This window comes from Rutidosis leptorrhynchoides, chromosome 2, assembly GCF_046630445.1.
Source record: "Rutidosis leptorrhynchoides isolate AG116_Rl617_1_P2 chromosome 2, CSIRO_AGI_Rlap_v1, whole genome shotgun sequence".
NCBI lineage: Eukaryota > Viridiplantae > Streptophyta > Magnoliopsida > Asterales > Asteraceae > Rutidosis > Rutidosis leptorrhynchoides.
The window spans coordinates 502,045,291-502,056,735 of record NC_092334.1 but is presented as its reverse complement, the minus strand read 5'-3'; the positions used below and the strand labels follow the sequence as shown (position 1 = coordinate 502,056,735).

Genomic DNA, 11,445 nt, shown 5'->3' with positions numbered 1-11,445 from the left:
GGATTGTAACATCTCCCGTTTACTCTCGCGTATTTAAAATAATCTGTTTGGTTAATTCATGCACCCGCTTTTAAACTCGAGGGACTATTGTTGCCAAGGGACCAAAGTGGAGACTAGTAGCCAACTAGTCACCACCACCCACCTTCCATCTCTCACTCTCTCTTATCTCTTCTTCATACTTCCATTTTTACTCTCAAACACCCACTTCACAAATTCATCATCTATTTCACATCTAGGAAGCTTACAACAAAACGATTCGTACTTTTGGAATCCTCTCTTCATCCTTTACAACTTGATACCAATTTCATCTCATTTGAGTAACATTTCTAAAACTCTAGATTTCATGTTCTTAGTGTTTTTGACTTGAAATAGTGTTAATTAGTGTCTATGGCTCAAGTCTAACATGAATATGTGTTTGATTTGATCGATTTGTTATTTTGAGTAACTAGCTTGGATATGAAAAATGGTTTTGTTAAATCCTTGACTTTGGTTGATTAAGTGTTATTTAAATGTTAAAGTTCATGTATTAAATGTATTACTAGCATCATTAGCTTCAATTTGATGTGTAGATTGACTTGGAAAGGCTTCATTAACATGATTGTTGATTTGGTGATTTTTAGTTAGGGTTTGATAGACTTAAAACGAACTTTTGATGCATTGAATGCTTGTTAATGTTGTTAGTAAGTGTTTAGTTGCAATGTATATTTAATTACCTTCGAAACGGCATATCGTATGTGTAAATTGGATTCCCGAATCACCATTTACATTTTTGAGCTTGAAACGTTAAATAATGACCTTTCGGCGAGATTTTGGTTATTGTAAATGATGTTTTTGTTTAATGAAATGTGTTTAGTTGTATTCTTTGTTAAATTACCTTTCCAACGATATAAGATACGTGTTTTGAATGCTTACGATTCATAAGTTATGTTTGTTTGAAGTTTGGTTCGAGCATATACATGAAACAGCCCATCATTTTTTCCTAGTGTTAAGCCGCGGCGCGGCTCCTCTAGCCACGGCGCGGCTTAAAGCGTGGGAAGTGGGCTGTCCAAAATTATCAATTTTAGTAAAATTCTAACTATGCTACGCAACTCCGATTGACATGAAACTTGACCAACATGCTTATATATGACTTCTAAGCTTAGAAAAATTGTCCGAGACCCGACCCGAACACGTTGAATTTTTCGTTGACTTTGACCAAAGTGTGACTTTTAGTCAAACTTAACCAAATACTTATGCAATCGTTCTAATCTTCTTTTATACTTGATTCTTGCATGAAATTTGACAACATGATTCACATGCTATATAATCAAGTCGTAACGAGCCATAGGACTAATTGAACACATTTCGACCGACCTTGTGTCGTAATCGGTAATTGATATAACTTATTTGTTTAGGTCAAGGCTAAGCAACTTCCATTGCACAACGTTTAATTACAAGTACTTTGGCATGCAACTACGGTGAGATCATAGTCCCACCTTTTCAAAAACTTTTACTCTTTAAACTATGGGATGAGAAACATATATATATATCATACTTTTATGCTTTGAACACAAGTACGAAAACAAACATTCCACAGCGAGTTAGAACAAAAATCCTCAATTCAATTATCATTATTTACACTTGCCGGGTGTAAGCGAGAACTTATGTTGTATGGCCATATGGGTTTGACAAACCCTCATTCGGATGGTTCGCTACCGTTATTCGGATGAAATATATTTTCGAGAAACAGTGTAGGTTCTAACACTATGTGTATGGGGTTCGTGGAAAGTTAAGCCTTGATAATTGGGTGCTCGCGAACATACTTTTGGAATGCAAACGATTTAGATAATCATCGTTATGGAAATACTAAATCTTGTGGTTCAAAACAACGTTTACAAATACACTAATGATTTCACCAATGTTTTTCATTGACAGTTTTCTATATGTTTCTCAGGTTCATACTTGGCTACTTGATACATGCTTCCGCACACTTTGATTACTTGCTTGGAGTCAAGCATACATGCATACGCTAGTGATAGTACCTTTGGATTCAAACTTAAAGCATACATACTTACACTATTTATAGCAACCGTGATTTTAAACTAATTATGTCGCAAGTTATTTCATTTATACTTTATAACTTTTGTAAACTTACACTTGTTGTCGAACCGTTTGGTAAACTAAACTTTGTAAGTCTTGTATGTTTTAAATGAATGCGACATAATTTTGGTCAAACGCGTCTCATATAGGGACTATGACCACGTAACGGGACCTAAGTTAACGACGCCGTCAATGACGTTTTGGTCGGGTCTTTACACATTGTTGTCTTTTGGATTTGTGCAATCTAAGGCGGATTATTCCTTGTTCGCTAAAAAGGATAAAGAACAACTTTATGCAATCCTATTATATGTGGATGATTTGTTAATCAATGGTAGTAGTCTTACCCATATTGACACTGTTAAAAGTCAACTTTTAAAATGAAGGATTTAGGCAGTGGTAGTTATTTTCTAGGATTGGAGGTGTCAAAGTCAACTTAAGGCATCCTTATTAGTCAAAAGAAGTATATTATGGATCTCCTTAAAGGATATGGAATTTTGTCCCGTGAAGCTTATAAGTTGCATTTAGATCCAAATACAAAACTACAAGCAAATGTTGGATCACCCTTGATCGATCTAGAAAGTGTAGAAGGTTAATTGGTCAACTCATTTATTTGACCATTACAAGGCCATATACATGTTACTCAGTTCAGCTTTTAAGCCAATTTATGCAGAATCCTACATCTGTGCATTTTCAATCTGCAAAACATCTTCTTAGGTACATACTTTTAGCACATACTTTTAGCACCATGTCAAGGTGTTTTACTTGCTAGCCATAATGCAGTTCAAATTAAAGCCTTATGTGACTTTGACCGGGCAAGTTGCCATATGAAAAGAAGATATACAATTGGATATTGCATTTTACCTGGTGATTCACCAGTGTCTTGGAAGTCTAAGAAGCAAAGTGTAGTGTCAAGGTCATCTGTATAAGCTAAATATAAGGCCATGGCTTTAACATGTTGTGAAATAACTTGGTTAGTTAGCCTATTAAAAGATTTGGGCTTAATTGATTTGGGTTCTCTGGAATTATTCTATGACAATCAAGCTACAATACATATTGAAGCTAATCCAATGTTTCATGCTAGAACTAAGCATATTAAGGTGGATTGCCACTATGCCAGAGATCAAGTAAAAAGTGGAAGTGTTCAACCAAAATATGATCATACAAAGTCTCAATTAGCAAAATTGTTGGTGTAGATCAACATAATATGTTACCGAGCAAGTTGGGTGTTTCCTATCCTGGTAACACTCAACTTGAGGGGAAGTATACAAGTCAACTCAAGTCAAATACAGGAGAATCAAAGTTCGAGGGGTGTTTTGTCAATAATGCAAACTTGAAGTCCAAGGAATTTTCTGTAAATAGTAATTTATTAGGGACTAAAGCTGCTTAGTTGAGATAGCTGTTTGTTAGGCCCTTATAGACTTATAGTTAGTTAGGGTTGTTAAGACGGTTAACAAGTAATTTGAGTATTTAATCCCTTGTAATTCATTTATATATTCATGTTGAATGTAATGAAATGAGCTTAATCCCAAAATATGTGTGTTCAATAGCTAAACTTTATGATTAAATCGGTAGCAGAAAACAAGGGGAATTGGCTCAAATACACTTTTTTAAAAAAATTTCGTTCAAAATACACTTTTTTTTTTAAAAATTGTCTTTTTACACCATTTGGTCGACCACCCTTTTAACTTGGTCGACCACCTCATTTTACAAGGTGGTCGACCAAACTTCATTCAGAGCATGATCGACTTCCATATAAACATGGTCGACTACCACCTCAACTACACATGGCTGACCACAAAGCAAAAAAACAACGTGGGCGACCAATGAGTTGGTCGACTTCCCTGGATTCAGGTTTCACGCATCCCGAAATCTGCAAAATTCGTGCAAGTCTATTAACAGTTTTTAGTGACACTTTTTGAGTGTTTAATGTCTCCGCACCTCAAAAATTTTACCACCACCCAACAATTCAACCTCCACTTTTGAGTGTTAAAAACATGGCTACCACCCACCTATATGAATCCCATCATGTAAGTTGGAAAAAGTGTCACTAAAAACTGTTAATAGACTTACACGGATTTTGCAGATTTCGGGATGCGTGAAACCTGAATCCAGGGAAGTCGACCAACTCATTGGTCGCCCGCGTTGTTTTTTTGCTTTGTGGTCGACCATGTGTAGTTGAGGTGGTAGTCGACAATGTTTACATGGTAGTCGACCATGCTCTGAATGAAGTTTGGTCGACCACCTTGAAAAATGAGGTGGTCGACCAAGTTAAAAAGGGTGGTCGACCATATTGTTGGTCGACCAAATGGTGTAAAAAGACAATTTTTTTAAAAAAAAGTGTATTTTGAACGAAAATTAAAAAAAAAAAATATATTTTAACGAATATCCCAGAAAACAACACAGATATACAATACAATAATCGCTTGTGGCAAAATAATGAATGCTACAACTCATGATTAGCGAGACATATTATGATGAAAAATGAAAACAGAAGAGGAGTAAAAGAATGAATAGGTTTTTTCCGGCAATTTTTCATTTTTCGTTGGATACGTCGGGTTCAAGTTTGACCACATGCTCAAGTCGTTAATCAGTTTGGGCCGGTTATCGTTGTAAAACCCAGAGCCGGCCCATTTAACATGAAATATTTTAGTCAACCATGAGATTGGTCAAAAATGGGACCCCAAATCAGTCATCCACAATACTTGACGAGAGAGTTTCTTGGTCAGAAAGATAGATTGAAGGTCCAATTTAAGGTCTCCACTGCAACCTGTCGCACATAGATTGTATCTACATTTTGATTCGGCCGCGGAGTTCAATCAGTTAGTATTCATTATTAATTATCAATCAATCAATTACACTTTCATTCAATTTGTGATAGTAAGCATCATCTTCTTACCTCTTTTAATTCGCATTGAATAGTTTGGAATGTGATAGTTATTAATTTATTTTGTTGTTGCTCAAATAAATTCAATTGTATCATGTCATACTGATTACTTTCGGTGATCTCTTAAACCCATTCATGTAAGCCTTTGGATGAATACAGGGCTATCATTATACTACATCCCTTCCATTACAAATGTCTATTTACTTTTTAAATATAGTTTTAAAAATCTTACTTACATCATTTCCCACCAATCAAAAATCACTTGAAATGGAACGTTCCAAAATAGTAACGTGACACTCGTCGTGGGACGGAGGGAGTATTAAATATTAATATTTTAATATATTATATATTATATATTTATATATTAGTGTATATTATAGGGTATGTATCTGTGAGAACCAATAGAGCCGGAGAACTCAGAGAACCAAGGTCAAACCACTTTTTGTTCGAAATCAGCAATTTTGTTTGAACACAACATTAGAGAATGTTCAAACTTAAGTTAACTTCGAACACTTTTTTGTTCGAAATCAGCCTGTTTTGTTTCAAACTCCATATGTAGAATCAATAGTTGAGTTCGAACAAATAAGTGTTCGAACACCGCATAAGTACATGTTCGAACTTAAGTTCGAACATGTATTAATGATAATAACTTCTTGATCATAGTTCTCATTTTCAAATTTGGGATAAATGGGGCTCTTATTTTCACAGTGGTGTATGTAGAGTTATTTATTGAATTTGAGACGTATATATGTATTATTGAAGAAGGCGAATGTAAAAGAAGAAGACAATTTAAAAAATTAAGTTAGAATTAAAGGTGCAATTTGAGATGTAAACTCACAATGGCCTGCAAACCCATACTATTATGTTAAAAGTACATAAACCTTTTCACAGTCCTTGCTTTTGTAAAGAAATTATATTGGTTATAAGCTTGTTACCACTGTATATGATTAAGTCAGAATTCGGATTGTCAAAGTATTTTATCATCCTGCATAGTTTATGGTAGCTTGATCCCAGTCCAGCATGGATCTCAATGATCTGAACAAAGTCTGGGAGGTCAAGCCTCTGAAGATGGTTCGAGAAGACGAGGCAAGACAAATTCTTGAAAAAGTTGCAAAGCAGGTTCAACCCATCATGAAGAAACGTAAATGGAAAGTCAAGATCCTGTCCGAATTTTGGTACTTAGTGACGTTTCTTGTTGATTTCTTTACTTGCAAATATTATCATTTTTTTTGTTTGCATTTTAACGACTGTAAAATTCAGGCCCTCCAATCCAGCCCTTCTTGGTCTAAATGTAAATGGAGGTGAGGAGGTAAAACTGAGATTGCGAAGACAAAATAATGAGTGGGACTTTTTTTCATATGAGCAAATTCTTGACACCATGCTTCATGAGTTGTGCCACAATCAATTTGGCCCACATAATGCTGATTTCTACAATCTGTTGGATGAAATAAGAAAGGTAATTGCTTCTTAGTTAGCTTGTTTCTCTTGATCATTACTATATTGGGAGATGGGTCAACATTCATGCACATACATATATAGTTAAAAGTTCATTACACAATTAGAAATAAGTACAGAACAACGAGAACTTTTAAATTATGGGGACATTACATATGAGTTGATTCAGTCACATATGAAACTTGATGTACATTATTAATATTAAACATTAAATAGTTGAATAAACTATGAATTTCCTTGATTAATAATATAATTTCCATGCACATGTGCACACTTGTTTCTAAACATATGAACATTTCATATACTGTAATTCGTAATTTTAACATGTAACATGTGATTTTTAACTTTTACTTGGCAATGATATGAACATCAAAGAACAATAACATGTAATTTGTTGCATTTATAAGTATAAAAACAAATTGAAAAGTTATCGCAGTTCTGTACCTTTATGGTTTTGTATATATATATATATATATATATATATATATATATATATATATATATATATATATCAATATGCATCTCAAGGATTCATTCAGCCCAAATGCATTAATATTGTTATATATTTGCACTATACTGTTTTTGTAATAGGAATGTGAAGAATTGATGGCTAAAGGAATAACAGGGGGTGGGCAAGGGTTTGATCTTCGTGGAAAAAGATTGGGTGGATATTCACGTCAACCACCCTTATCGTCATTGCGCCAGAAAGCCCTATCTGCTGCCGAGAATAGAGTTAAGCGTGGATCTTTGTTGCCTTCTGGGCCAAAACGTGTTGGTGGTGATAGCAGCATGAGGGATGTCCTTACCCCAGTTCAAGCTGCTGCCATGGCTGCAGAAAGAAGACTGCATGATGATTTGTGGTGTGCTTCGCAGCAGGTTAAGGAACGTCCTGAAACTTCTTCTAAAGAACCTGCCTCACAAGAAGATGAAGCTTTACCGTATCCACTTGTAAGTAGCCATGGAGAAGAAGAACCAAAACCATCATGGCAATGTGGTATATGTACACTATTAAACCAGGTACCTACAGTTTCCTTTTTCCAATATATATATATATATATATATATATATATATATATATATATATATATATAGAAATGACTTGTCTTTATTCTCGGATAGGGGAAGGATTGTCTACATCTCACCTCCCCCATACACCACTCATGTGGTATTGGGTTTTGTTGTTGTTGTTGTTGTTGTAGGATCAAGAGGGAAGTAACCAATCGGGGGGAAGCGGGGGGAAGCAAAAACTTTTTTTTTTTTGTTTTTTGAAAAAACTTTGTTCACGAACATTATAGATGGGATGAAAATATGAACATTTAGTAGAGACACTTTGTGATAAATGTTTTTATTTTGGCGGGAAAACGCTCGAAGAAGTAATATATAACAATTATTGTGTTTTTCGTGCGTATGTTGAGGTTTTAGCTATTGGGGTTTAGATATTAGGGTTTATAGGGTTTAGATATTAGGGTTTAGAAATTTAGGGTTTAGGGTTTAGATTTAGGGTTTAGATTTAGGATTTAGATTGAGTTTTTAACACGAACGGTTTAAAGTTTAGGGTTTAGGGTTTGGTGTTTTGGGTTTATGGAATAAACCCAAAACACCAAACCCTAAACCCTAAACCCTAAACTCTAAATCGGGCTAAATTTTACTTCACAAAAATGGAAAAAAAAAACGTTCATATTCTTCACGAACAATATTATCTTGAATGTTATTTTTGTCGATCGTTTTCCCTCCTAAATAATAACATTCATCACGAAGTGTCTCTTCTAAATGTTTATATTTTTGTGTGATCTTGATGTCGGAAAAAAAAAAATTCCAAAAAAAAACGGAAAAAAAAAAAATTTTGCTTCCCCCCGCTTCCCCCGATTGGTTACTTCTCCGTTGATCCTGCCCCTATATATATATATATATATATATATATATATATATATATATATATATATATATATATATATATATATATATATATATATATATATATATATATATATATATATAGTAACCAATCGGGGGAAGCAAAAAAAAAAAAAAATTGTTTTTTTGGAATGTTTTTTTTTTCATGCATCAAGATCACACGAAAATATGAACATTTAAAAAATACACTTCGTGATGAATGTTATTATTTAGGCGGGAAAACGATCGACAAAAATAACATTCAAGATAATATTGATCGTGAAGAATGTTAAAGTTTTTTTTCTTCATGTTTTGTGAAGTAAAATTTAGCCCGATTTAGAGTTTAGGGTTTAGGGTTTGGTGTTTTGGGTTTAGTCCCAAAACCCCAAACCCTAAACTCTAAACGTTCTTGTCCAAAAAAAAAAAAACTCTAAACCGTTCGTGTTAAAAACAATCTAAATCCTAAATCTAAACCCTACACCCTAAATTTCTAAACCCTAATATCTAAACCCTATAAACCCTAATATCTAAAACATCAACATACGCTCGAAAAACACGATAATTGTTATATATTACTTCTTTGAGCGTTTTCCCGCCAAAATAAAAACATTTATCACAAAGTGTTTTTATTAAATGTTCATATTTTCATCCAATCTATAATGTTCGTGAACAAAGTTTTTCAAAAAACGAAAAAAAAAAAATTGCTTCCCCCGCTTCCCCCCGATTGGTTACTTCCCCATTGATCCTACCACTATATATATATATATATATATATATATATATATATATATATATATATATATATAGGGGCAGGATCAATGGGGAAGTAACCAATCGGGGGGAAGCAAATTTTTTTTTTTTTTCGTTTTTTTGAAATTTTTTTTTTCCGGCATCAAGATCACATTAAAATATGAACATTTAGAAGAGACACTTCGTGATGAATGTTATTATTTAGGCGGGAAAACGATCGACAAAAATAACATTCAAGATAATATTGTTCGTGAAGAATATGAACGTTTTTTTTTCATGTTTTGTGAAGTAAAATTTAGCCCGATTTAGAGTTTAGGGTTTAGGGTTTAGGGTTTGGTGTTTTGGGTTTATTCCATAAACCCAAAACACCTAACCTAAACCCTAAACCCTAAACCCTAAACTCTAAACCGTTCATGTTAAAAACTCAATCTAAATCCTAAATCTAAACCCTAAATCTAAACTCTAAACCCTAAATTTCTAAACCCTAATATCTAAACCCTATAAACCCTAATATCTAAACCCTAATATCTAAACCCAAATAGCTAAAACCTCAAAATACGCTCGAAAAACACGATAATTGTTATATATTACTTTTTCGAGCGTTTTCCCGCCAAAATAAAAACATTTATCACAAAGTGTCTCTACTAAATGTTCATATTTTCATCTCATCTATAATGTTCGTGAACAAAGTTTTTTCAAAAAACGAAAAAAAAAAAAAATTGCTTCCCCCCGCTTCCCCCGAATGGTTACTTCCCTCTTGATCCTACCACTATATATATATATATATATATATATATATATATATATATATATATATATATATATATATATATATATATATATATATATATATATATATATATATTCCTGATAATTTAAAAAAAAAAAAAGGATTACTATTAGTAAAAATTGCAGTTAGGTATGGTCGTTGTGTTTCTGCACAGTCAGGGGCGGTACTTAGTTATACCCGGAAGGGGTGCCCGCCCCGTCCGGATTTAAAAAAAAAAAAAAATTTACACTAAAAAAATTTACTAAAAAATAAGGTTTTTTTTAGTGTTTACTCCCGTCACTGGTTTCGCCCCATATGTGGTTGGCTCCAAGTTCCGCCATTGTGCACAGTGAAAGATTGATACCGGGTTTTTTTGTTGCAGCCATTGGCCTTGATATGTGAAGCTTGTGGAACCCAAAGAATTGAAGAGAAGGTGATGAAGACAGCCACAGCTGCAAATACAAATACAATTACAAATACAAAGATGTGGTCTTGCAAATTCTGTACTCTGCAAAACTCAGTGACAACAGAACGATGCGTAGCTTGTGGAGAATGGAAATACTCATACGGTCCTCCTACAGCAACTCGTGGACCATATCTTGGTACATAAATAATTATCTCAAAGATTGAAATAACTGTATTTAATCTTCTGGATTGTGGCTTTGTATCATATTACTATTATCGTACATTTTCTGCTGGAGCTTTGCAGAATTTATATATATAACCTCAATGCAAAAGAGTTATACTTCTATTTATCACTAATTCATGTAAACCTGTTTGTATTATAAAACATTGATTACTGATGCCTATTGTCACAGGATCAGTAATTGTTATTTTATATAATGATAAGAGTAATTGTTAGCTACACGAGTAATTATTTAGTCCAAATAATTACACAAAAGCTTTTAAAACTGGTTCCTTTGCTTTTTATTTTTTTGTAGTGCATTCAGCTCTTTGGCGTCTCGTGTAGAACTTGACTCATTCAGACAATGCCATGCATCTGTTTTCTTACCACCACCAAGTGAAAAAGGTTTGATGGACCGCTCTTTTTAGTATATCGATCAGGGTTATTTGACATGTTCTGTCCTGTTCTAGTACATATGCTACCTTTATTATTTAAATTTAATCAGAAGACTAGCTACCTTAAAATGATTTGTTTTACATTTGTAACTGAACTACCTGTATGCCGTGCATATTGGTGTCGAGCAAGTAAAAAAAACGCATTCTAAGTTGATAAGTTTGTGGTTATGTAAAAGGAGATCGACTTTGTTGGTCAGGCCATGAGTAAGTCTGACCAAACCCTTTATTCAAACCAACTAATAGCTCATTCCCTATTTTAGAATTCCTAGTTTAGTTTACCAATATTATTTGGTGAGCAGGTGACTAGGTCAACATCAATTTCAGGAAGTCTTGATGCTCAAATTGGTGTGTTGTTTCAACAAATGGTATATATTTATGTTTTCTTCTATCAACTAGGTTAGTTTGCTGATGAGCTTTAGGTAGAGACATATACTATATACTAGTATATATATATTTATTATCATTGTTATATATGACCATGCATCTTGCGAATAATAATATAATTCAGCACAGAAGATACAAATTGACCTAATAG

At 33.6% G+C, this 11,445-nt stretch overlaps 1 protein-coding gene across 3 annotated transcripts; it reads left to right on the top strand.

The window, feature by feature from the left end:
- The first annotated feature begins 4,741 nt into the window (after positions 1–4,741).
- On the top strand, positions 4,742–10,670 carry LOC139892753 (DNA-dependent metalloprotease WSS1-like). 3 transcript variants are annotated; one of them, XM_071875877.1, is made up of 5 exons: positions 4,742–4,898; positions 5,957–6,138; positions 6,224–6,419; positions 7,010–7,435; positions 10,213–10,670. In XM_071875877.1, exons 2-5 carry the CDS (start codon positions 5,984–5,986, stop codon positions 10,438–10,440), a joined length of 1,005 nt encoding a protein of 334 aa, XP_071731978.1. In that variant the 5' UTR covers positions 4,742–4,898; positions 5,957–5,983; the 3' UTR covers positions 10,441–10,670. The 3 variants fall into 3 exon arrangements, with proteins under 3 accessions (XP_071731978.1, XP_071731979.1, XP_071731977.1); XM_071875878.1 differs by having other exon boundaries at positions 5,920–6,138; XM_071875876.1 differs by having other exon boundaries at positions 4,742–4,956.
- Positions 10,671–11,445: the final 775 nt, after the last annotated feature.